Source organism: Salvelinus alpinus, chromosome 16, assembly GCF_045679555.1.
Source record: "Salvelinus alpinus chromosome 16, SLU_Salpinus.1, whole genome shotgun sequence".
NCBI classification, from domain to species: Eukaryota; Metazoa; Chordata; class Actinopteri; order Salmoniformes; family Salmonidae; genus Salvelinus; species Salvelinus alpinus.
This window is the reverse complement of record NC_092101.1, coordinates 14,309,497-14,337,212: the sequence shown is the minus strand read 5'-3', so window position 1 is coordinate 14,337,212 and position 27,716 is coordinate 14,309,497. Positions and strand designations below refer to the sequence as shown.

At 42.1% G+C, this 27,716-nt stretch overlaps 2 protein-coding genes across 3 annotated transcripts; one reads left to right on the top strand and one right to left on the bottom strand.

Moving 5' to 3' along the window:
• Positions 1 to 50: 50 nt before the first annotated feature.
• LOC139540896 (tumor necrosis factor alpha-induced protein 8-like protein 1) lies at positions 51 to 24,102 on the bottom strand. Of its 2 annotated transcripts, none has more exons than XM_071344939.1 (3): positions 23,982 to 24,102; positions 2,835 to 3,114; positions 51 to 2,375 (listed from the first exon to the last, which is right to left on the bottom strand). In XM_071344939.1, the coding sequence occupies exons 1-3, from the start codon at positions 24,025 to 24,027 to the stop codon at positions 2,087 to 2,089; spliced, it is 615 nt and encodes a 204-aa protein (XP_071201040.1). In that variant the 5' UTR covers positions 24,028 to 24,102; the 3' UTR covers positions 51 to 2,086. The 2 variants fall into 2 exon arrangements, with proteins under 2 accessions (XP_071201040.1, XP_071201041.1); XM_071344940.1 differs by lacking the exon at positions 23,982 to 24,102 and adding an exon at positions 18,588 to 18,855.
• LOC139540895 (coatomer subunit epsilon-like) lies at positions 24,101 to 27,611 on the top strand. The gene is made up of 10 exons (XM_071344938.1): positions 24,101 to 24,317; positions 24,527 to 24,589; positions 24,797 to 24,897; positions 24,998 to 25,150; positions 25,231 to 25,284; positions 25,427 to 25,508; positions 25,719 to 25,874; positions 26,312 to 26,380; positions 26,798 to 26,872; positions 27,210 to 27,611. The coding sequence occupies exons 1-10, from the start codon at positions 24,216 to 24,218 to the stop codon at positions 27,261 to 27,263; spliced, it is 909 nt and encodes a 302-aa protein (XP_071201039.1). The 5' UTR covers positions 24,101 to 24,215; the 3' UTR covers positions 27,264 to 27,611.
• The last annotated feature ends 105 nt before the right edge of the window (positions 27,612 to 27,716 follow it).

Here is a 27,716-nt window from a genome sequence, read left to right as displayed (position 1 = left end):
ACACAGATTAGGTTCTGATCTAGCTTCTGAAACAGCATTACAATGGAAAATAAGTGGTGCTTTATCAAGAAAAGACAAACAATTTATTTAAAAATAGGAGTAATCATGTATATTCGTCATGTCTAGTATCGAGAAGGTACACTAAAACAAACATATGTACAACAACATATAACAAATAATACACAAAATATTTCACTATCCATTGTTAGAAATACAACATTACTTAAAATAATGCATATTTTGTGAGCTAATGTAAAATGTATGAAGCAGATCATTTGGTCCGTATTTAATCCTCCAACATTGGGTCCAACGCTAGTAAGTGTGTCATGAGCACAAGCTCTGAGACTTAAACCTGAGAACTGTTGTGATTGGAAAGAACGGCATCTTTGACATTTAAGAACTAAGCCATCTCAAGTATTCTGGGACTTAAATGTTCTAGTCCTGTGAGCGTTCACTTCATACAACTCCCCCAGATGTAGGAGGATGAAGTCAAATGGAGACCACATCTTGAAATAAAATGGAGGGACTAACAAACAAAAAAATATAATTTCAATTTGAAAACAATCTTGATCAAGTGCATACCGATTACCCTAATGTTCCTTTGGAAAGGTCCTTCTCGCGATTGCCGAGATTGCTTATCTCTCCCTTTCCTCTCTTTGGCAGAATTGCTACAGTACAGACCAGGGAGGTTTCTGTGACAGAGAAGAGAGAGCGAGAAAGAGAGACAACAGATCCTGGAGAACACAGCGCTCATTACAACTCTCTGCTGCAGCTCCTCACAGGTACACACTGTCACTGAGAATACCAAATGAGGCCACAGCGCTAACAGTCTCCTAGACAGGCTCAGCCATACAAAAACACACAGATAGGCCTAGAAAAGAAAATAACATCCATTATGTGCAGGGTAGTACTATATAACAAACTAAACAACAAATCTAAATTGTTCATTAAAAAACAACTTCACTCCCAAATAGGACGTGCACCAAGCAAAGATGTGATCTCAATCCCATTAAATGGAGGCTGGGGTGTTGGAATGGATTAGCTGTAGGTAGGCTATTATTGGCCTGGAGTGGGGGAATAATTAATAGAATAATGGAAGGTACAATCCAGTATTGTTTTAGTCTCTGCTCTAATCCATAATACTATGTTACGTGACGAAACAGCCTGGGCCTCACCAACAAAGGCAACCTACTTCCCTTCCCCATATCCTCCAGTCATTAACAGGACTGTATATGGAGTCGGTCTCGGCTGCGCAGAAATCAAAGTGTTTGCTGGGTAGGGGTTTCGGGTACAGCTCAGATGAAGTTAAAAAGCTGATGAGTCAGCAGCTCGGTGACAATTAGGTTGCACAGCACAATCAACTTCCTCCATGTTTATAGCCCCCATGACCCAAATGATACGCTCTTTGGTGTGATTGTAATAAAAACAGGTAATTAGGGCCAAAGCAGGCAAAAGGTATTTTGATCCAAACAAAGTGTAGACTTACTTAGGATATGGAGTGTAAATGTGATGCTGAAACTAGATAATTGGTCTGTTACGTGAATTATTACAAAACAATTAGTGCTGTTTTAACCTCAAGTGGCACTCCTGTCTAACAACAGAGTCCCTTATGGTTGTCCTGAAGTAGGTTAACATCTACCTTTGTCCTCTTCGTTCTAAAAGCATTTCAGCCCATTCAATTGACTACTTGTACATATGATCTTCAGGCTGTGGTTGGGAGACCTTCCAGGGGACAGACAGCCATTGAAAAAAAGACAGTTCCAAGGCATTGGTGAAGTCCTATGTCCAGAAATGATTGACAAAAGCTTGTATTATACATTCACTGAAGAGGTCCATGTTGTTCCTTTAAATAAAGAGGCGTAGAAGAAACTTTGGACTAACTAGCCTGGAACATCCTTCAGTGTTGTACAGTAATGTCAGAGGGGCAAAATGTCAAATGTCCACTATGCATAATGTTTGTCTATAAAATAAAATAAAAGAGCCAAGAAGGCAACCATGTGGTGAATGTCACACCACCAGGTAAGGCCTCAAAGGTCAAAGGGAAGGGGTCAAAAGGTCCTATGGGGGGAGGGGGGGGGGGGGGGGTTTAAAGGTTGCCATCGTCCAGCATCTTATTGACACCGTCGCAAATCCTCTGCAGGTGGTTGCGGTACACCTCAGAGGGGCCGTAGAGAGCTGCCAGGAAGTCACAGTCTGCGAATTGGTTGAACACGTGGTTGACCCGTGAGTGGCTCTTGGCTGTTAGGTGGCGGTTGATTGCCTGGTGCAGCAGCTCACGGCACTCATTCAGGATGGCGCTCATCACACGCCGGTCGAATGTGAACTCGATCTGGTGGAAGCTGACAGCTGTCATGGCCAGTGTGTGGACCTTCTTCCTGGAAAGGAGACGGTGGCCATTGTTGTTATGCATGATGGCTTAGGTACAGTAGATGGCAAAGGATATCCCATTTCTCAGAGGGCCACAGTTTTTTTTTCTCAGCCCAACACAATTATTGTTTTCATTAGGGCTGGAATAAAAACCTGTGCAAATTACAGCCCTCAACAACCAGGGTTGGCAACCCTAATCAAATACTATTATACTCCTATTAAAGATGCACTCCAGGATCTTAAGCATAACACATTTGTAACATAGTACAAGTTGGATGAAGTAGTACACAATTGGATGACGTAGTACACAATTTGATGACGTAGTACACACACAAAAAAACAGGGACCCCTTTTGCCTCATGAGCACCACTTTCAAAATCACTGGCTGAAATTATACAACAGTTTGACAGTGCATCTTTAATGCTATCTACAGCCATAATTATTAAATACATCAATCATAAATCAACCTGAAGCCCTCGACCAGCACCAGTTCCTCCCCGCTGAACTGGTTGTTGCGGTAGAGGACACCCAGCTTCACCACCATCTTGATGAGGTTCTTGATGATCTTCTGGGCCTCCTTGCGGTTGCGTGTGTACTCCTTGGTGACGCGGTAGAGCTCGTCCAGCACCTCGCTGCTGGTGTCATCAATGAACAGGTTGGCCACGCTCTTGGTGGCCATCTTGCTCATCAGCTTCTTCTGGGCCTGAAGGGCCAGGCTCTTAGTACTGAAGGAGTCCATGATGACGTCTGGAGAGAGAGAGAGAGAGAGAGAGAGAGAGAGGTCATACAGATGGACACTCACTAGGTGACACAGGTTTATTCGGCCAAAGCAATGTCGCAAAAAAACAAATCTTTGCGACATGTGTAATGGAGAAATTTTCCAAAGATCGACAACATTTTAATTTGTTCGACTGTGGTGGATTTTTCTTGTCAAACATTCTTTATTGCGACAAATGATGGAAACTGTGTCATAAATAATAATTGGCGAATAATTTTGAAGGTACGTGGGGCGGGGCACATGGTGTCATCACGTAACTAGAAAAGCTCCACTCCCACATTTCATTCTAAATGCCTAAATCTGTTTTTTTTCCCACTATAACAATTATGTTTTTTTGCAAGACAAGGATGGTCCTGACTTTCAAGAATGCCTGAATTGATTCGCCTTACATTTATGGTTGGCTGGCAAGCTTCACCATCCAATTATTTCAGATCTACGGGAGTGCAAGTATGACCATATCACGGACCGCGGCGATACGTTGGCACATGATAATTTTTAGAATATGGCAAATATTAGTCAATTATTGCATTCTATCCATGCTGGCTTTCGCGGGCTACCTGAGACATGAAACAGATAGGTGGGATGTCATACACGCTGTCGACAATTTATTATTGCGCAATTTGCCTAAATTGGTAATGGAAACACTTTAACCACTTAATGTTTATTCTACACTGTAGGTTTTTAGAGAAAAGGTGTATGTTTTTTTTCCGGTGTGACATCATTATGTCCAGCAGTTTTTTAATCGACACAAGATAGTTAAAAGGAAACGTACCCGTAGCAGGCAATTGTCAAATCTATTTTCAATGCCAACTTTTTAAATGTCTACAAAAAAACAAAAATCACTGGACAAGTTAATGGAAACATACTGAAACCCAGTGGTGGGCCGTCAGGGCCTGCAAGGCCTTCTCTGCTGGCCTAAACATCATCAGAATATAATTTTTTTTTAAATATATTTTCCCACAAATATGTATTAAATTATTCCCCAGAGTAAGAGTTATACTCTTCATTTCATAGCTTTCCTCTTGGTTGCACTGCTTCCAGCCCCAGGTTGAGATTTGGAGGGCTGGTCTTTACGTTAGATCTTTTATCCAATCATATTCAGCCATCATGTGTTGCCAGGGGTCTAAAATCTGCCCTCAGGCCTTCAGAATCAACAGTGCGGGCGCTTGTAGCTTAAAGTGAATGGAAATTAAAATTTTGTGTCAACCAATCAGCTTTAGAGTTGGCTATTGTACGCCTGCTGGCTGGCTCCAGTGTTACACAGGAGCCAGCTAGCAGGCGTAGGGCGTCCACGTCTTTTGATTGGATTACCAATATTGAGAGGCAGGTCCTATGGGCAGGTCTATGCAGATCTAGGAAACTAAATTTGATAAACGAATTAATTCGCGTTCTACTGTTTTTTGAACCCACAATTGCGGAAGGAGGAGAAGATATCGATTTGGTCGAGGATATAATTATAACGCCATTCTCAAGACGAACTTTTCAAGAAAAGTTAGACATTGTAAGGAGAGGTCGCCCGACGCCACAAAGCCTGTCACAGGCGGGAAAGGGGTTCGTTCGTTCGCCACTTTCAAAGTTTCAACTATGAGCGCTGTCAATGGCTCACAGGCTCCGAGAAGCACTGCAAACTGTACTGCTGGGAATGCCTATTATTTGCAAGTGATCGATTTGGTGTTTGGAGCCACACTGGCTTTGCAAACTTGAGTTGTCTAACCAAGGCAGCAACGAGACACCAAAGTACGGCTGGGCACTTAGAAGCAATGGTGCTTTTGAAAACGTTTGGGGACACCAGAGTGGAGCTACAGCTCTCACTCGTCCTGCGTTATGTGACGACACGGGAGTCAAGGAGCGATTTATCCGGTTTGAAGATGTGACAAGCGGCAAGCGAGCTGATGACATTGCCGCTCTTATTTTCCGTTTCTTGGAGGAAAATGAATGTAGTCTGGATAAAGTTGTGGCACAGTGTTTTGATGGCGCAGCAGTCATGGCATCTGGACTCAATGGGGTGCAGGCTAAAGTTAAGGAGAGGGCACCGATGGCCTTATTCATTCACTGCTATGCACATCGACTAAATTTAGTACTGACTCAAGGAGCCTCAAAGCTTAAAGAATGCAAGGTCTTCTTTGCCAACCTCAATGGCCTTGCAGCATTTTTCTCACGATCCCCTAAGCGCACGCAACTGTCTAATAATCAGTCTTTGGTGAGTAGGCATACAATGCATGTTATTTTTTATTAAATGTGTATGTATGTTTCGCATTTTATTTCGTTAATATTAAATAGCCTATATATTAACAAAATAAAATGGCAAATAGCCTATGTTGCAAATTATTTGTTTTCTTTTATTTTCAGTGAATAGTTATGTGTCTTTATCATCACGGTGAAACTGCTTTGGGTGCGACAATGCGCTGTTTAGTGAACACACTGTATTTATTTTTTGGGGGACTTAAAGCTCAAAGTTTGTGGACCAGAAATGGATAGAAGAAGAATATTAATATAACTCTGTTGCACTCGACTATGTTCTTGCCTATTAGTTGAACTGTACTGTATTGTACTCTTCCCCTGCAATTCTCTGAAAAAAATGTCAATTTCAAGGTGACGCAACGCCTGGTTATACTGCGTTTCTGTCTAAATGTATAGTGTCTAGAGCCATGGCATCTAAATGATGGTAATAACAGGTGGATTAATTCGGGTGGGACTGTGTAGGACCTCACTGAAGGCCCAGGCGCCAGGCCCACGGCACGCTACTGCTGAAACCTGATGGTAGATTTTTTTCATTTTGAATTACATACTTAGAGGAAATAACAGACGTTTATCTGGGATGCATTCATGACAAGATATGGGAAACATCTTTGCCTTTTGCATTTTTGGCGCCAGCAGATGATCCAAAATAATTTTTAAAAAGAAGAGGAAACATACTGCAGACAGACAATGAACAACTGTTTTATGCAAATGATCACATCTGATTATTTCCTTTTCTCATCTGGATGAAGAGTCACTGAAGAGTCTTGCTGTAGGTGTGAACTACTAGCATCCATTCCGATAACTATGATGTCATGGGACATGAACAACCAGTCCCTACAAAAGCTTGGCTAATCACAGAGATACCAGTGACATGATACAATAATGACATAATCAGATAAATTATTTGACCGTATTAGTGATTTAAATACTTGGATGGCCCACAACTTCCTCCAGCTAAATCAAGACAAGACATTGGTACTTATTGTTGGAGCCAAAGCACAGAGAGAGAATCTGGCCGCACATTTTAATTCATTGGCAATAAAGATAAAACACAGGTAAAAAAAACCTAGGTGTCATTTTAGATTCTGAACTCAATTTCGAATCACACATTAGGAATGTGACCAAATAGCTTTTTACCACATGAGGAACATTGATGAGGTGTGGCCGTTTCTCTCTCAGGCTGGTACACAGAGAGACACATCCATGCTTTTATTACAAGCAGGCTTGACTACTGTAATGCTCTCCTGTCTGATCTACCCAAGAAAGCTATTGGTCAACTGAAAAACATACAGAATGCTGCAGCACAGGTACTGACCAAGACCTGATGGAGAGCACACATTACACCGGTCTTAAAAGCTCTGCACTGGCTGAATTTTAAGATTCTTCGATTCGTTTTAAAATCAATCCACGATTGTGCTCCCTCAGGGTCCTCTGGCACTGGCCTTTTAACCATCCCAAAGCCTAGGACCAAGAGGCACGGAGAGGCAGCCTTTAGTTATTTTACCCTCAGCCTCTGAAATAGCCTGCCAGAGAATCTGAGGGGTACGAAACTTTGGACATATTTAAAAGAGCTGCTATAACTTTTAAGCTTTGCTTTTCCTCAGGGTGCTTTTTTGTTCTCAGTTTTTATTGTTATTCTTTTGTTTTTTATCCACGTATGTTTGCTGTGTAGTAAAACATTTATTATAAAAAATATATATATTCTGTGAAGTGCATTGCGTTGCATCCATGTCTGAAATGTGCAATATACATACAGCTTGATTTGAATTTCTGCAAAGCAGAATAATACACATTTAGAACACAAAAGTTTTTTGTGTGACGATTGCAAAGGGAACAACTGAATGTATTCAATCAAAATGTATCTTCTGCATTTAGCCAAACCCCTCTGAATCAGAGAGGTGCAGGGGGCTGCCTTAATCAACGTCATCGGCACCCGGGGAGCAGTTGTTGTGGGCAGAACAGCATGTTTTTTTTCTACCTTGCCAGCTCGGGGATTTGAACCAGCAACCTTTCGGTTACTGGCCCCACGCTCTTAACCGCTAGGCTACCTGCTGCCTCCGCTACGCTACCTGCTATAACGTGTGCGTATTTGTGAAGAGGCTAGCTCCAAGCTCTCTCTCTGTGTGTGTTTGTGTCACCTGCCAAATGACAATGACTCAGAGGAAGCCTCAACACATTGTGGCAGCTCATAAACAATGGGTCAGGAGGCCACAGGCTTTCACATCTTCTCCATTTCCTCAGCCAGATGAGCCCGGGCCCCAGACATTACAGCAGCAGCGTCGCAACAACAGGAACCCAGGAACTTCAGGTTCAGCCTGCCTCAGCCCCTAATGAAGTAGGATGAGGTTAACCCTAGATACAGCTCTAAAGTCAGGGTCTCATTTTATGGTTAGAAGTTATGGCAGGTAAGCTGAGCCTAGATCTGTGCCCATCTCTGGCATGCCACACGTCAGTATTTATGCCCGTTAAAGAGAAACATTACATGCTACATTAGTATCACCTCTAATATATGTCAGTATCCTAGCAATCTTTACTTCCTCCAAGATGAAAACAACGTCAAACATTTATTAAAATCCTAAAATGTGATCGGATACTTATCCGAGTGCTCATATTCATGAACAGCAATATTTGCAATGTGCTATTTAAGCAATAAGGCCTCAGGGGGTGTGGTATTTGGCCAATATACCACGGATAAGGGCTGTTATTAATCACGACGCAACGCAGAGTGCCTGGACACAACCCTTAGCCGTGGTATATTGGCCATATACCACAAACCCCCGAGGTGCCTTATTGCTACTATAAACTGGTTACCAATGTAATTAGCGCAGTAAAAATAAATATTTTGTCATACCCCTGCTATACAGTCTGATATACCACAGCTGTCAGCCAATCAGTATTCAGGGCTCAAACCACCCAGTTTATAATACTGTATAGCAGCTGACCGACTGCAGAATGAAATGTGCCTGCTATGTGACTTGTGTGATTTCCACTCTTCTCCGTCTTTTCAAGAATAACATTCGGTCCCCTTTGAGAGTGTCAGCGGGAGGCTTTTTCTTCCAAGGGAGTACCCATGTTACAAACCCGACAAGCTCTCCCTGCAACACAGTCAGAGAGAGTGATACTATGCCCCTCTATCAGTGGATGTAAAAACCGCCACTTTGCCAGCCACATTCAATCACAATGTGTCAATGAGAATCTGAACAGGGATGCTTTGAGGTTAGCGACAGTTCATCTCACGGCAAACAAAGAAAATCTAAAGTTCACGTCTCTCTCTGCTGTAATTATGAAAAAACGTATTCAGTTTTAGAAAAAAATACACCTTTCAGAGCCTGGAGAGTGATTTTCAGGTGGCTCATTAAATGTCTCTCCCGTCAGAGAGAGAAGAACTGTCATGTAGTCAGTGGCTGATGACTAATACCTTAATGAAAAAAAATTATAAAAGCCTGTATTTGTCTTCCACCGCGGTCATTCCAAACACTTAACTTCAGATGTGATGGATAGTCAAAGCTTTAAGTTTTACTCAAAGCAAAAGAATGACACAACAAATTCTTCCCAGAGCTGGCAATCAGAAATGCAGGGAGATCCGCTCTCTCTCTTGATGTCTCTCTTTTTCATGAGATGGAAGGCTTCATGAAAAGATCCTCTTGGGACAAGTGTTTAGAATGATGAAACGATTTTCTATCAAGAATTCCTACCTTGGAACTGTGCAGTGTGAGTTATGGCCAAATATAAGCTGTTGTGTGAACCGGGCCCAGACAGAGAAAGCTTGGCCAAGCTTGACTCCCATCTCAGCACTATTTATACAGGCAAAGCTTTAATGGATTCAAAACAGAACAAGGCATGACAGCGACAACAATACTGTGTGTTCAGGCAAAATATACACCACCACCAACAACAGCGCAATTAATACTGGTTTTGTGGGAGCTGTATAGGCACTCTGGAATGAGAGACAAAATGATGCTGGCTTATCAATTGGATTTACAGTTTATCCAGAGAGCGCTTAAACCAGTTTAAAAAACAACAACCAAGACCTTAGTCAAAGCAGAACAGGCAGGCAAATATGTCAACATGTAGGCTAAAAGGCACACATGACTCATAGAAATGAAACACTACCCTGGGCCTCTTTGGCAGCCAGGGATCCGGCCAGGCCAGCATGCCCAGAAACACTCACCCTTCTGCAGGTGAAAAGTGTTCTCCACAGGCTCCATGCTGGGTGTGGTGAGAGGCTCAGAGAGGGTCTGTGGAGATTGGAGGGCCAAGCATGTGGCCCAAGCTCTGAACATCTGTCTACTTACTGGTCTACCTGTCTAAAGTAGCGTTGCGTGGGTATTTATTTTATTTTTATCACTGGGGAAGACATATTGCAACCTATGTGTTGTGATAATTGCGTTGTTTGCTCTATAACCTGTTAATTCATATTCCTTGCGACCGTGATATATAGGCCTAAATGCAGAGACAATAAGAAGACAGTGGCAGAATAAATTCAACCACACCTTTGTTTTATCACAAAACCAGATATCAACCTCTGTCCAGTGAAGTCCACAAAGCATATTGCATGTACAGTAACAGACAGTTACATGACCTACAGCATGATCAAGCAAGATAATGTTTCCGAACACTAAACAACTATTGATTTAGAACCACAGAGTTACCGCAAGTCACAAAGATAACAGGACCTGCCTCCACTATTCCAGCACCATTTCAACATCATCTCTGCTTTGTCTACTACAGTGACAACTAAAAGATACCAAAAATGATTTAGTCCAATCAATGTAAGCTAAATATGTGGCTGTCCATGGTTCTGATTTCTGTGTGTGTATGCATACGTTCATGCAAGAAGAAAAACATGTTTACTCACCCTACTTGTAGAGAAACACCAATGTCATCCTCTCTCTCATGTTGAGGAAACAGTCTATCACTCTGTCATATAGTACACACTTTTATATTTTGTTATTCTAGGCTACCAGGCTAAAATGCTTGCTCGCTAGCCTAACTTCCATTCATAGGCAACGTTAATTCATAGGCAACGTTAACTAGTTAACATTAGCCTTCTACATCTAGCTATTGAACTTCCCTCCTTTCAGGCCAGGAGCACAACAATGTATGAATTAATAGTTGGATCAGAATCTCCATTATAATCATTGGCCAGTACAGAGAATTAAGTAAAACCACAAGTCCAAATCCCTATTTCCATCCATGGCTAATTTAGGAAAGGGACAATTTTAGCTGGCTTCCCTTAACACTTTTTTTGGGTCCACCAAGACCACTCACAGTTGAGCTTGTGCAGTTTAGCTCAACGCTGCTTGGCTCATTTCTATGCTCGCTGGCTTCCTTTGCATTCAATGGTACGGGCGGCAACAACGTCATACTCGTTTGGACCAGACAGCATCAGATATATGGCCTACACGGAGACAGAGGGGGCGCTATTTCGCTCGCTCGGATGCTTTTTTGGGGGGGGGAAGCCTGGCTTCCCTTGGCATCCATGAATACACCCCACTGCCTGTCGGTCAGGCTAGTAGGATTGTCAGATGAGAGCCCCAGTGATTGGATACACCCGGAGCTCCCTGTCCTGCCCACTCAGCCTCAGGCCCCACCCCACTCCTAAACCCCAGGACAAATTAGACTAATCCCCACCCAATCTCAAGGCTGCTACCCCCAACTCAAAACTAGACTGGCTGGCAGAAAACCTGTGTAGAAGTTTCCATGAAACTACTTTAAAAAAAAATCAAGGTGGAATAACTAAGCATGTCTGGAAATATTGTATCTACATTACTTCGAACAAGGGTTTATATTATTCTGGAGTGAATAATATGTTTTAGCCTACATACATAACATGAATTCAAAATAGGGGAAAAGGGGGGGGGGGGGGGGGAATCCCCATAGACTTTTTCAGTACTGTAACGTGTCTCAGGAACTTATATTTACAGAAATGTATGATATCCCCCTTATTTACAATAAGAGACAATGCACAAGAGCGATTCCACGCCGGCACAGCCCAAATTTTTGTTGGGCTCTCTCTGATTGTTCTGGCAATTCTCACATAAATTCAGTGGGAGGAAGGATGCTTAACATTTGTATTACAAAATCATGAAAGTGGCCCTTTTAGACCTTTTTTTAGACCTACAGTGGGGTCTAAAAATTGGAGCAAAAATGAATATATGAAATAATTTAAATACTAAGCATATTCTATGCTCAAAAAATTGGGGAATTGTATTATTTTAAACTAAGATAAGATAAGATGTTTTTCTTCCTCAAAAAGATACACCCTTGTTTTCAATACCTCACCATGCGAGGATAGTGGCACTGAGCCTTTTTCAATTTTTTTGGCAAACCATAATTTTCGGACTTAAATGTCTACATGTAAGACCCTACGATCTGTGAATCGTACAGACAACATCTTGGTGTCTTTATAGTGTGCTCTAAAATATAGAGTATAGCTATATTCAAAAAATATATAAATTTGCATTAATTTATTCAACAAATATTATTATAAATATTTAAAAAGTACCCTTTGTGATTGAGCTTATTTTTAGACATTTTATGGAACAATGTACTCTTCAAACACATAAAATTCCCAGGTTGGGCTCTCTGCTACTTTTGATGAAATTATCTATTTTTGTACATACAAATTGACATTATTGGTGAATCCATTTTCCCCATTTACTGTGTTGGTGGAGCTCATAAAATGTATCAAAAATGGTAAAAGTAGCAGAGAGCACACACTGGAAATTGTATATACGGTGCGTTCGGAAAGTATTCAGACCCCTTCACCTTTCGTTACAGCCTTATTCTAAAATGTATTAAATTGTATTTTTTCCCCTCATCAATCTACACACAATACCCCACAATGACAAAGAAAAAACAGGTTTAGAAATCTTTGCAAATGTATTTAAAAAAAATGAAAAGAATGAAATATCACATTTACATAAGTATTCAGACCCTCAGTACTTTGTTGAAGCACCTTTGGCAGCGATTACAGCCTTGAGTCTTCTTGGGTATGACGCTACAAGCTTGGCAGACCTTTATATGGGGAGTTTCTCCCATTATTCTCTGCAGATCCTCTTAAGCTTTGTCAGGTTGGATAGGGAGCGTCGCTGCACAGTTATTTCCAGGTCTCTCCAGAGATGTTCGATCGGGTTCAAGTCCGAGCTCTGGCTGGGCCACTCAAGGACATTCACAGACTTTTCCCGAAGCCACTCCTGCATTGTCTTGGCTGTGTGCTTAGGGTCGTTGTCCTGTTGGAAGGTGAACCTTCGCCCCAGTCTGAGCGCTATGGAGCAGGTTTTCATCAAGGATCTCTGTACTTTGCTTCGTTCATCTTTCCCTCGATCCTGACTAGTCTCCCAGTCCCTGCCACTGAAGAACATCCCCACAGTAGGATGCTGACACCACCATGCTTCAACGTAGGGACGGTATTGGCCAGGTGATAAGCGGTGCTTAGTTTCCTCCAGACGTGACGCTTGGCATTCAGGCCAAAGAGTTCAATCTTGCTTTCATCACACCAGAGAATCTTGTTTCTCATGGTCTGTGAATCTTTAGGTGCCTTTTGGCAAACCCCAAGGGGGCTGTCATTTGCCTTTTACTGAGGAGTGGCTTCCATTTAGCCACTCTACCATAAATGCCTGATTGGTGGAGTGCTGCAGAGATGGTTGTCCTTCTGGAAAGTTCTCCCATCTCCACAGAGGAACTCTGGAGCTCTGTCAGAGTGACCATCGGGTTCTTGGTCACCTCCCTGACCAAGGCCCTTCTCCCCCAATTGCTCAGTTTGGCCAGGCGGCCAGCTCTAGGAAGAGTCTTGTTGGTTCCAAACTGCTTCCATTTAAGAATGATGGAGGCCACTGTGTTCTTGGGGACCTTCAATGCTGCAGACATTTTTTGGTACCCTTCCCCAAATCTGTGCCTCGACACAATCCTGTCTTGGAGCTCTATGGACAAATCCTTTAACTTCATGGCTTGGTTTTTGCTCTGACATACACTGTCAACCTTTCCAAATCGTGTCCATTCAATTTAATTAAATTTACCACAGGCAAACTCCAATCAAGTTTTAGAAACATCTCAAGGATGATCAATGGAAACAGGATGCACCTGAGCTCAATTTCGAGTCCCATAGCAAAGGGTCTTAATACTTATGTAAATAAGGTATATGTCTTTTAAAACTTTTAATACATTTGCAAAAATGCCTAAAAATCTGTTTTCGCATTGTCATTATGGGTATTGTGTGTAGATTGATGAGTGGCAAAAATTATTTAATCCACTTTAGAATGAGGCTGTAACTTAACAAAATGTGGAAAAAGTGAAGGTCTCTGAATACTTTATACTCTACAAGTACAGTGCATTCATTGTTTAATTTTTTTTTATTTTTATGAACTAAATCAAAAAGGATACTTTTGACATATTAACAAATTAATCTACTAATTTGTATTTCAGAATAAGCGATACTCCTAATAGTGTGCTCTAAAATATGGAGTATAATGACACTAAGGGGGTTTTCACATATGAAATTGAGTACCCTGGTGGTGTTTCCTGGAGCGTTATTAGCAAAACGCACATTGTACATGACGTTAGCGAGCTAGCTTGTTTACAACAGAGAAAAACGTTCCCCGCGACTCGCGCTGCTGCGTCACAATACCTGGTATTTTGGTCCTGGATCTTTGACCCGCTACTCACGCAGGTCCAGGATTCATTTCAGCCAGAGTTCACATGCTTTATAGCGCTCTCAGGGTACCAAACACTACAGGATCCAGATCATAAGGGGATATGTGAAAGCACCCTTGGTGTTTTCTGTATCACATACGGTTCATGGATCATTGGGTCTAACAGGGGGCATGTATAGGTCTAAAAAGTTCCTAAAATTGCAATGTCATGGTTCTCAAAAATGGTTTGTGTTACAAATTTAAAAAGCATATCAAACGTCTTTCCTCCCAATGAAGTTTCTATGTGAGAATTGCCAGAACAATCTGAGATATACCCAAAATATTTTCAGGCTGCTGGCATGGAATCGCCCAAAATGGTCTTGTAAGATGTAGTTGTGATTTGTGTTGAGTCTGAACTGATCACCTCACAATCAGCTATTCACATTAAACATTTCCACCGTCTGGTAATGAATTAGGATCAAATCAGATTTTATTTGTCACATACACGTGGTTAGCAGATGTTAATGCGAGTGTAGCGAAATGCTTGTGCTTCTAGGTCCGACAATGCAGTAATAACCAACGAGTAATCTAACAATTCCACAACAACTACCTTATACACACAGTGTAAAGGAATGAAAGAATATGTACATAAAAATATGAATGAGTGATGGTACAGAAAGGCATAGGCAAGATGCAGTAGATGGTATCGAGTACAGTATATACATATGAGATGAGTAATGTAGTGTATGTAAACATTATATGAAGTGGCATTGTTTAAAGTGGCTAGTGATACATTTTTTTCATCAATATTTACATTATTAAAGTGGCTGGAGTTGAGTCAGTATGTTGGCAGCAGCCACTCAATGTTAGTGTTGGCTGTTTAACAGTCTGATGGCCTTGAGATAGAAGCTGTTTTTCAGTCTCTCGGTCCCTGCTTTGATGCACCTGTACTGACCTCGCCTTCTGGATGATAGTGGGGTGAACAGGCAGTGGCTCGGGTGGTTGTTGTCCTTGATGATCTTTATGGCCTTCCTGTGACATCGGGTGGTGTAGGTGTCCTGGAGGGCAGGTAGTTTGCCCCCGGTGATGCGTTGTGCAGACCTCACTACCCTCTGGAGAGCCTTACGGTTATGGGCGGAGCAGTTGCCGTACCAGGCGGTGATACAGCCCGACAGGATGCTCTCGATTGTGCATCTGTAAAGGTTTGTGAGTGCTTTTGGTGACAAGCCAAATTTCTTCAGCCTCCTGAGGTTGAAGAGGCGCTGCTGCGCCTTCTTCACCACGCTGTCTGTGTGGGTGGACCAATTCAGTTTGTCCGTGATGTGTACGCCGAGGAACTTAAAACTTACTACCCTCTCCACTACTGTTCCGTCGATGTGGATAGGGGGGTGCTCCCGCTGCTGTTTCCTGAAGTCCACGATCATCTCCTTTGTTTTGTTGACGTTGAGTGTGAGGTTATTTTCCTGACACCACACTCCGAGGGCCCTCACCTCCTCCCTGTAGGCCGTCTCGTCATTGTTGGTAATCAAGCCTACCACTGTAGTGTCGTCTGCAAACTTGATGATTGAGTTGGAGGCGTGCATGGCCACGCAGTCGTGGATGAACAGGGAGTACAGGAGAGGGTTCAGAACGCATCCTTGTGGGGCGCCAGTGTTGATGATCAGCGTGGTGGAGATGTTACCTACCCTCACCACCTGGGGGCGGCCCGTCAGGAAGTCCAGTACCCAGTTGCACAGGGCGGGGTCGAGACCCAGGGTCTCGAGCTTGATGACGAGTTTGGAGGGTACTATGGTGCTAAATGCTGAGCTGTAGTCGATGAACAGCATTCTCACATAGGTATTCCTCTTGTCCAGATGGGTTAGAGCAGTATGCAGTGTGGTTGCGATTGCGTAGTCTGTGGACCTGTTGGGGCGGTAAGCAAATTGGAGTGGGTCTAGGGTGTCAGGTAGGGTGGGAGGTGATATGGTCCTTGACTAGTCTCTCAAAGCACTTCATGATGACGGAAGGGAGTGCTACGGAGCAGTAGTCGTTTATCTCAGTTACCTTAGCTTTCTCGGCGACAGGAACAATGGTGGCCCTCTTGAAGCACGTGGGAACAGCAGACTGGGATAAGGATCGATTGAATATGTCCGTAAACACACCAGCCAGCTGGTCTGCGCATGCTCTGAGGACGCGGCTGGGGATGCCGTCTGGGCCTGCAGCCTTGCGAGGGTTAACACGTTTAAATGTTTTACTCACGTCGGCTGTAGTGAAGGAGAGCCCGCTGGTTTTGGTAACGGGCCATGTCAGTGGCACTGTATGGCTGCTGCATATGCTGCATATCTTTCATCAAGTTTTTCCCTGTCCTCTCCTCTCCTCTTGAGCTGTTGCATAAAAGTGGAGGTGCTAATGGGTGCTGGAAACTCAGTTTTGTATGGCTATATGTGTGTGTGTGTGGTGCATGCATACATGGTTGTGCAGGTATATATAGTGTTTGAGTGGGTCTATTTGGTGTGTGTGTGTGTGTGTGTGTGTGAGCGTGCACAGTATGTACCTCGGTGTGTTTCAAATTTTAATGTCACATGCACAAGTACAGTGAAATAGCTTTGTGAGTGTGCCGCCGCTCTCTCATCCTCCTACACTGTATCAGGGGTTGTGCACAGTGCCTAATAGGGAGACAGTGCCTTCACTCACAAACCATCCTTTTTTACAGTCTTCTCAGATCTAAAAGAGCCTGCTGCTGTTTAATAATGAATGTGGCTTCATAAAATGTATCACAGATTAATAATTGATACAACCAATTTAAAAAATAGACCATGGTAAGACGTTTGCTGTGATGCCACAGGTGAACCAGGAACAGGCCTGAGGGGCCAAACTCAAACAACATCAGGGACAAATGGTGGACAATAATATATGAAGAATGTGAATGAATAGGGTGGGAACTAGGAAATGAAATGTGCAGGTGTGATGCAGCAGTGATATTCATGTCATAGATAAGTCCGTAAAGGTTGAAAGTAAATACAAGGCAAAACCTGGGTAAGACAATAGCCTCATAGATAAAAGGTAGATGACTTATAGATGAACAACTCGCCTGTCGCACTCACACACACACACACACACAAGGTCATGTGAACATTAAGACATTCCCACTCTTAATATGTTAGAATCTGTAGGACCAAGATTTTTATATATATATATATATATATATATATATTTTAATAGTGTGTTCTATTGTAACATTGTAATGATGTTGATTGTTTTTTGCCCAGGGACTACAGATGAAAATTAGCTCTCTAGCTAAATCTGGTGCAATGGCATGTTTTAATTACATTTTTATATAACCAGGCAAGTCAGTTAAGATCAAATTCTCATTTACAATGACGGCCTAACCCGGCCAAACCCGGACGACGCTGGGCCAACTGTGTGCAGCCCTTTGCACCCTGACAAATCAGCATAAATAAAGAATAAAGAGAAACAATGTCCCAAATCTATGTCATTTGTCTCTAGTCTGTCATATATGGTCTACTTTCTAGATAGGATAGGGAGGATTCACTGCCCTTCCAAGGGGATGTGGACAGATTGTTTTAAGTTTCCTAGGTAACAGCTGAAGCTGCCTGGCCAACTGAACTTTGCAGTCTTGTAATCAGGTGAAACATCTCTGTGCTGCTCTTCAATGAGTTAACTTCCATCGCCACAGGAATAATCATACATTTCCAGCAGCGCTTGAGTGGCAGAAATCATGACAAACAGGTTCAACATCTATTCATGTTAAGGAAATTAAGCTGGCTTCCTGACCAAAGTATACCTCAGTTCTCAGTTAGCTGAGCAACCAAACTTTAGCAGTAACTGACCTACTTGGTTGTCAGCCATAGCCAGCAAGGGTAGCAACGTACATACAGTACATACACAGTGGGGTAGCAACAATGAATCATTTCTGGTTAAAGCTGCAAAAGGCAACTCATTCAAGGCCACAATTCATGCAAACGTTCATATTCTCCTTTTACTAGTGAGATGAACATAGTTAGTGCTGTATGATAAATTGTACTACCTGCCAGAAAATACACAGAGAGGGTATTCATACACATACTTCAAAGAGAATGAATGGCTTGTGCAGGAAAGAATATTTGGAACATGTCAATTCAGCATAGTTTACCTTAAAACTTTTGGAGTTGAATTATGTTTATATAGGCTTACTATGTGATAGGAGTTTAAAAATTCAAGAAAGAAATATGAAAAACACTAAGCTACACCATTCATCACGATTCTTTTTAAATTTGATTTTTTAAAGTTAACTTCATATTGTAAAGCTGTCTTTCAAAACTCATACTGTATATTAATATTAATCAAACATAAAGGAAATAAAAATCGAATTCTAAATATTATACTATATCGTATATTAATTATTGAAAATCTAATGATATTACACCCCTATTCAGGTTGTGGGCTAACTGGGAACCCCTTCCTTGACCCAATTCTTCCACCTCCCCCACCCCTCCATTGTATTGTTTCAAAGGACTAGATAGCAAACAATACTATGTGTTTCTCAAAGACTTTAATCTTTATCATTCAGTAAAATACCATTCATTTACCTTTCCTTCAAATCAAACAGGATGCGGGGCGTGAGTCAAGACACCGCGGAGTACACTGCTACAATTTGACAATTTAATCTAGGATAAATCTTGAGTCTTCATCATGGCAATCCATAGCAAGTCCATGTACAGCTCCATGAATCGGACCTTCGTCTTTCCTCGAGAAAAAGTCTCTTCTCAGTCGACTTAATGTAAATGTATGTTGTATTAGGTACTATTGTGTAAATAATTGAGTGTTTTCTTCTCTCCCTGTTGTAACCCGACTCCTACTCACAAAAAGTTTCAAACTGAATGACTTCGAAAGTTTAAGATTGATGGTATTATGGACCAATGGAAGAGCCTAGTAAGATTGACCAAACCAATCATATTGTGGGAAAAGCCATTTATAGAGTCAACATTCCGTATCCCCCTCCCCTCCCCATTCGGTTTCCAGTAATTACCCTCATCTATCTCCGAAATCCAAGGTTGAGAATTTCCCAAATAAAATGGCATTAAGGGAACAATGAGCAGGAACTATGGGGAGTTGGTTAATGTTATAAACAAAAAGTCCAGTGGACTACACAATTATTTAATCATTTAACATTTACATTTAACATTTAAGTCATTTAGCAGACGCTCTTATCCAGAGCGACTTACAAATTGGTGCATTCACCTTATGACATCCAGTGGAACAGCCACTTTACAATAGTGCATCTAAATCTTTTAAGGGGGGGTGGGGGGGGCAGAAGGATTGCTTTATCCTATCCTAGGTATTCCTTGAAGAGGTGGGGTTTCAGGTGTCTCCGGAAGGTGGTGATTGACTCCGCTGTCCTGGCGTCGTGAGGGAGTTTGTTCCACCATTGGGGTGCCAGAGCAGCGAACAGTTTTGACTGGGCTGAGCGGGAACCTCCCTACCTCAGTGGTAGGGAGGTCAAATATTCATGAAGATGAATATTTGACCTCATTAAAGGAAAATATTGCCTCAGTAGCTGAGTTGGGTAACTTTATTAATCACAAACGGATTTATGTATAACACAGAGAGAGAGATTGAAAAACAAGACATTAAGTGTTTAACAGCAGATGTTTTCTGGAAAGGACAGCACAGTTTCCCCCCTGGTCTATGAAGTGATGGGTTCAGCAGAAATTCCTGAGGTTATGTTGTTCATTGTGAATAGCATGTTTTAAACAATCAACAAGCTCTTTTTTTCTGTTATGGACCTGATCAAAACGAATATAAATAACTCATAAACATTCAAACCATATTATATAGGGCTATTTCAAACAGATATTGTAGGTTACATGCATAATCTTAATCGTATTTATAGAATATCACCACATTCATATAGTTAGTTCATAGGCTACTCTGCAATCCAGTCATCCATAATATTATTGATTTTTATGCTTATTGTCATCCTTATCACAGCATTCCTGCATCAGCGTGGTGCATTGGGTTGTGTTAATTCGATGGTAAGCTTGTTCAGGAGCGCCATTTAGTGGAGTGTTTGGATATTGCCACTTTCTAACCAATGACATATTGTAGCAAACAGTGATACACTGTAGCTCATCTTTGAGCCACACTATAACCATTGAGATACACACTCTATTAATTGTTCTTAAATTGTCATGTATCCTACATAGAAACGCCCATAGAAAGGTGACCGAATAATGATTAAACTTGATTACATACATGTTCTCTGTGATTACTTGGCAAAAGACAAAAAAAATGTTTTAGTGTATACAGAAACCAATGGACACACACGAGCATGAGATGTCATTTTAAGTTACGTAATTTACATAAATAAACTAATGTAATCAAATTTGGTAAAAAGACAACATTTCAACTGCATTTCCCATGGGCCTCAGCAATGCCGTGTTCAAGACCCCTCGGAACTCGGAAACTTGGAAATTTCTGATTTGGAAACTTATTGTGGAAAAATGAGGTTCCCACTTGGAAAGTATCAGAATCAACCAATGTATATATGAATGGACAAATCCATAGATCACGTGACACCATTCATTCCAATGTGAAGGCTCTTGCCACAGATTTCCTACTCGGGAACTCTGCAGGCCTCTTTCTAGAGCTCCGACTTTCCGACCTGAACATCACTGATGTCATGATTTGACCTCGTATTTTCAGAGTTCCCAGTTGTCTTCAACGCACCATAAATTGCACATTGAAGCCAAATAAAGTTGGTTAAGTGACGTAGCAGGCTAGCTCAGTGATGCCCCTCTCATTGAGTAATACCGTTTTCAAAACAATTGGGACATAAAAAAAAATACAAGGTCAAATCATGACATCAGTGATCTTCAGGTCGGAAATTCAATGTGCAGGGGCACCGGTGTCGATGTAAATGAGGTAATATGTACATGTAAGTAGAGTTATTAAAGTGACTAATGCATAGATAATAACAGAGAGTAGAAGCAGTGTAGAAGAGGGGGGGGGGGGGTGCAAATAGTCTGGGTAGCCATTTGATTAGATGTTCAGGAGTCTTATGGCTTGGGGGTAGAAGCTGTTTAGAAGCCTCTTGGACCTAGACTTGGCGCTTGCCGTGTGGTAGCAGAGAGAACAGTCTATGACTAGGGTGGTATAGAGGTCCTGGATGGCAGGAAGCTTGGCCCCGGTGATGTACTGGGCCGTACGCACTACCCTCTGTAGTGCTTTGTGGTCGGAGGCCGAGCAGTTGCCATACCAGGCAGTGATGCAACCCGTCAGCATGCTCTCGATGGTGCAGCTGTAAAACCTTTGAGGATCTGAGGACCCATGCCAAATCTTTTAAGTCTCCTGAGGGGGGATAGGTTTTGTCGTGCACTCTTCATGACTGTCTTGGTGTGCTTGGACCCTGTTAGTTTGTTGGTGATTTGGACGCCAAGGACTTGAAGCTCTCAACCTTCTCCACTACAGCCTCGTCGATGAGAATGGGGACGTGCTCGGTCCTCCATTTCCTGTAGGCCACAACATCTCCTTTGTCTTGATCATGTTGAGGGAGAGGTTGTTGTCCTTGCACCACACGGCCAGGTCTCTGACATCCTCCCTATAGGCTGTCTCATCGTTGTCGGTGATCAGGCCTACCACTGTTGTGTCATCTGCACACTTAATGATGGTGTTGGAGTCGTGCCTGGCCGTGCAGTCATGAGTGAACAGGGAGTACTGAGCACGCACCCCTGAGGGTGGGACTGAACACGCACCCCTGAGGGGCCCACGTATTGAGGATCAGTGTGGCGGTTGTTACCTACCCTTACCACTTGGGGGCGGCCCGTCAGGAAGTCCAGGATCCAGTTGTTAAGGGGGGTGTTTTGTCCCAGGGTCCTTAGCTGTTTGATGAGCTTTGAGGGTACTATGGTGTTGAATGCTGAGCTGTAGTCAACGATTAGCATTCTCACATAGGTGTTCCTTTTGTCCAGGTGGGAAAGGGCAGTGTCGAGTGCAATAGAGATTGCATCATCTGTGGATCTGTTGGGGCCGTATGCAAATAGGAGTGGGTCTAGGGTTTCTGGGATAAATGTGTTGATGTGAGCCATGACCAGCCTTTCAAAGCACTTCATGGCTACAGACGTGAGTGCTACGGGTTGGTAGTCATTTAGGCCGTTTAACTTAGTGATCTTAGGCACAGGGACTATGGTGGTCTGCTTGAAACATGTTGGTATTACATACTCAAACAGGGAGAGGTTGAACATTTCAGTGAAGACACTTGCCAGTTGGTCAGTGCATGCTCAGAGTACACGTCCTGGTAATCCTTCTGGCCCTGCAGCCTTGTGAATGTTGACCTGTTTAAAGGTCTTATGCACATCGACTGAGGAGAGCGTGATCATACAGTTGTCCGGAACAGCTGATTCTCTCATACATGTTTCAGTGTTTCTTGCCTCGAAGCGAGCAAGTTATTTAGCTCGTCTGGTAGGCTCATGTCACTGGGCAGCTCTCGGCTGTGCTTCCCTTTGTAGTCTGTAATAGTTTGCCCGTCCACATCCGACGAGCGTCGGAGCCGGTGTAGTACGATTGGATCTTAGTCCTGTATTGATGCTTTGCCTGTTTGATGGTTCATCGGAGGGCATAGCGGGATTTCTTATAAGCTTCCGGGTTAGAGTCCTGCTCCTTGAAAGCGGCAGCTCTACCCTTTAGCTCAGTGCGAATGTTGCCTGTAATCCATGGCTTCTGGTTGGGGTATGTACGTAGTCACTATGGGGACGACGTCATTGATGCACTTATTGATGAAGCAAGTGACTGATGGGATGTACTCCTCAATGCCATTGGAAGAATCCGGGAACATTTTCCAGTCTGTGCTAGCAAAACAGTCCTGTAGTTTAGCATCTGCTTCATCTGACCACTTTTTTAATAGACCGAATCACTGGTGCTTCCTGCTTTAATTTTTTCTTGTAAGCAGGAATCGGGAAGATAGAGTTATGGTCAGATTTGCCAAATGGAGGGTGAGCTTTGTACTCATCTCTGTGTGTGGAGTAAAGGTGATCTATAGTTTTTCTCCTCTGGTTTCACATTTAACATGCTGATAGAAATTAGGTAAAACTGATTAAGTTTCCCTGCAGCAGTAAAGGACATGCATCTGGTGGGTTAGAAGCAATTATTTGTACGATGATTGTCATTCTCCCCTGGAATCAACCAATAGGAAGCTCTATGCAAAAATAGTATGCACATTTTAACTCATTAGTCTGAGTTTCCGAGCAGTGTTGCCAACCTAGCGACTTAGTCGCTATATTTAGCGAGTATTCAGACCCCTCTAGCGACACATTTTCAAAAAAGCAACTAGCGACAGATCTAGCGACTTTTTCTGGTGTTATTGGAGACTCTGACATGAAAACATGTATCGTCGTTCTCATTCTTCTCAACGAGCAGCAGTTGCCGCCGTGGGCCCCACCCCCATCACAAAGCACTCACAGGCGGCCCAGTCCTCGCGCAGCAGTCCCTCCCAGCTGCAGTCAGAGCAGGAGATGTTCACCCCTCCTCGTCCAGACTGCAAATGAAATGCGCAAGCGGGAAGCCGCCGCTGGCTGATCCCGCCCTGACTTACATTTTAAAAAAACAATTAACCTGAATTAGGGCCAGACTAGTTACCATAATTTTCTCACATTGCCATTGAAAGTTTTTTTTAATCGTCTCTTTTTGGTCCATTTAGATTGTTAATGGAGATTGTATACAATTTTTTTTTTTAAATGTTATGGTTAAAAATTTTCATGTTTTACTGTGACTTGTTGTAGGCTCCTAAGTGAACCATAAGGTTAAAAACCAAACCAAATTAAGAAAACTAAACTAAACTCCGCCAGAGTGTCTCTTCTGGGTCACTTTTGCCGGTCCCAAGCCCGGATAAAGGAGGAGGGTTGGAATTGTGACATTAAAAAAAACAAGAATCGACAGAAGAAAGTTCATTTGTAGTTCTAAACATATTTAGGGTGTTTTTTACTCACCTTTTGTCTCTCCCACGACGTTATTCCTCTCTCCTACAGCGTTCATCACAATTACATGCACATGGTCAATTATGCAAATTAGGCGATTACGTCATTTAGCGACTTTTAGGACAGCCAATAGCTACTTTCCTTACTGAGGAGTTGGCAACACTGTTTCCGAGTTGTCTTGAACGTGTTCAATACGTTGTATGATGACGCGTCGGTGCTACGTGTCTAGGAAGTAATCCAGTCAACATGGCGACGCAACAAGGAGATGTTGATGAACTCTTCGATGTGAAAAATGCTTATTACATTGGCAGTTATCAACAATGTATCAATGAATCCCAGAAAGTTAAGGTAATTATCTGCTGATAAACCGTTTGTGCAACATGGCTAATAGCTAGTCTTTCTGTAGTCTCGATGTAATACGTTTGAACTGGCTAGCTAATCAGCTAACGTTAGTACTAGCTGCTAACGTTAACATCTCTGTTATAAAAGCAATTCAATGAACTAATAGATGATGTTAAATCTAAAACATCACCTACTTGCTATTTTCCTCTTTACAGCCATCAACACCTGAGAAGGAGGTTGAGAGAGACATGTTTCTGTACAGAGCCTATATTGCCCAGGTAACTTCATAATTGCACAGATGGCGATATATTTATTAGAACGTCAAATTACGTGAGTGTAACCTTAGTGTCACTGTGCAATAAATTACTATATTGTTTTTGTCTAATCTTGAACTATAACTTTATCATCTGAAGATGCCTCCATTTTAATTGCCATTAAGACACTGCCTGTCAGTATTGTATCAGTTTTCATCTGTATAATTTCAGAGGAAGTATGCTGTGGTGATGGATGACATCAAGGCCAGCTCCTCGCCAGAACTCCAGGCTGTCAAGATGTTTGCTGAATATCGCGCCAACGAGGGCAAAAGGTTTTATTCCATTAAACAGTCAATATAACAACCCAATTAATTGCTTTTTGTCGACTCCTCTGGTGGTGTAAAAATATTGCTGTCTTTGTTGCTTGTGCAGGGATGCCATTGTGGCTGAACTTGACAAGAAGATGAGCAAGAATGTAGATGTGGCCAACACAACCTTCCTGCTCATGGCTGCGTCCATTTACTACCATGAGATGAACTCGGATGCTGCCTTGAGGACCCTGCACCAGGGAGAAAGTCTGGAGTGGTAAGGACGATCACAGGATACTATTCACGTTTGTAGCCCCTGTTATTATGTGATACGTGAATGTCCCTCTTTTTTTTCAGCATGGCAATGACCATTCAGGTGCTGCTGAGTTTAGACCGTGTTGATTTGGCAAGGTATGTCCACTTGACACACACCATCTGATTAAGTAACTTTTTAAGTACTTTTAAGTCAATTTAGTTATAAAAGGATTCAGCAAATTGAGCATATGATTCAGTGTTGGTCATATATGGTTTGTTTACTTATTTTGACACGAAGGAAAGAGCTGAAGAAGATGCAGGAGCAAGACGAGGATGCCACACTGACCCAACTGTCCACGGCTTGGGTCAACATCGCTGTTGTGAGTGTCAGCCCATAGCGAAGATCCCTGCATGCTATAATACATCATTGGAGCGGGCCTCATTGCCCCTCACCTGAAAGAAATGGGCTTTTGACAGAGCACCACTCTCAATGGAAAAGTGTCATCAATTTAGGACTGAAGTCCACTCAATTTCTGTCTTCTGATCAACAGAAGAAGAAAAAAAGGACTTGACTTTCCCTTTTTTTTCAGGGAGGAGAGAAGCTGCAGGATGCTTACTACATCTTCCAGGAGATGTCGGATAAGTACTCCCCCACTTTGCTTCTGCTGAATGGCCAGGCTGCCTGCCATATGGCCCAGAACAAGTGGGAGGAGGCAGAGGGGGTTCTCCAGGAGGCACTAGACAAGGTCATTACTTACCTCAAATGCACTCTTATCTTAATCAACTGTAGACATATTTCAGAGATTAATTTGTAGATGTGTAGAGGGGTGTTTAAATATAGATGAACACTATTTGATAGCATAACATTATAGGGTGTTACAGTGAAGACATTTTAATAGTACAATTTGAATTAGTTAAACCAATTAGTGGTGTCTGTCTTATCCAACCACATCAATACAAGTTTAGTGTCTTCATCAGCAAAATTCTTGCAATTTTAGCAATTGACCAGTAGGTGATAGAAATACAATAGTAATGCAGTTGTATTCATATTTCAGAAAATGTGATGGAACATGTATGAATGAAGCGGGATAACGAGCGAGGTCATACAGTGCATCGAGACATTTCTGTGAGGAAAAAGAGGGTGTTTTCCAACCTCTTATAGAGTCTGTTTTTCCCCTAACAGGACAGCAGCCACCCTGAGACTTTGATCAACCTGATTGTGCTGACCCAGCACTTAGGCAAAGCTCCTGAGGTGAGACTTTGCATCAGTTTTGCCACAGATACTGAGAAATGTTTGTCGGACATTATCAAAGCTTTGGAATGACAAAAGGGGGTTTATTCAATTTGCAGATATCTTGCACATTAGTGTCCTTCTCCTTGAATAGCAATAAACTTCAAAGTTCTAGGGATAAAGTCCCCCCCCCCCCCCCAAAAAAAAAATGATCTGCTCGTGCCAGATTGAGGTGATAGTGAGTAAATGATCAATAGAATCTTGACTATCTACAGAATGCTTTCTTCAATGGGGGTCAAAGTAATCACTGATTACCCATCAAGGTTATTTAACTCACCTGAGGTGTATATAGATAAGACCTTGTTCTAATGATTTATGATCAATGTTTTTATAGGCATGAATTTCCTTAGCATCAATCTGTTTTGTATCTGTTTGCAGGTAACCAACAGGTATCTCTCTCAACTGAAAGATGCCCATAGAGCTCACCCCTTCCTTAAAGACTACCTGACCAAGGTACGTTGATTACATTTGCCCTTACACAGTTCTACTTCATCTTGAAACAATGCATTCTTCCTTGTTACAGCTGTTGGTCAACCTTAGCTTTCTTGGAAGTAAATTAAATTATTTGATTGGTGAGCACTGCAGCATATCTAGTCGAAGCATTTAAAACTAGTTTTGACTTTAATTTCATAGACTTCACTACACATAATTCCCAAGTAAAAGAAAGTGTAAATCAACATTGAAAAGTCAGGTTGTTTTATTCGTTAGACCAGTTTATTTCTGTCCACAACAGTGTCGCTAGTTAAACATTTTCTACCGTGTGTTAAATGCTTCTCCTTTTTTACCTCAGGAGAATGAATTTGACAGACTGACAATGCAGTATGCTCCCACTGCAACTGCGTGAGACAATGGAGACATCTGTTTGGACCCCAAAACATTATTAATACTGGACAAACAACTGATTGCTCCATATCTTTTTGTCTATCAATATGGGAAACGCCAAACTGTATAAATTAAAATTGATATGCATGTTTAGAAATTTGAAGAATAAAAAGATTGAATAATAATATTATTACCGTACACAGATTTTCTTTATACTCACACGTGCAGGTATTTGTAGTACATGAAATGTCCCTTCTGATAATGTCTCTGATGTTTGTAACATCTGCATTTCTCTCATTGAGAAATGCCTCCTGTCACTGTTTCCTTTTAGCATTCCTCTAAAATGTACAATAAATGTTTTATGACCCGGTTTACACCCAGTGTGAGTTTTTTGGTGTATCTGTACTTTACTATTTATTTTTGACAACTTTTACTTCACTACATTCCTAAAGAAAATGATGTACTTTCTACTCCA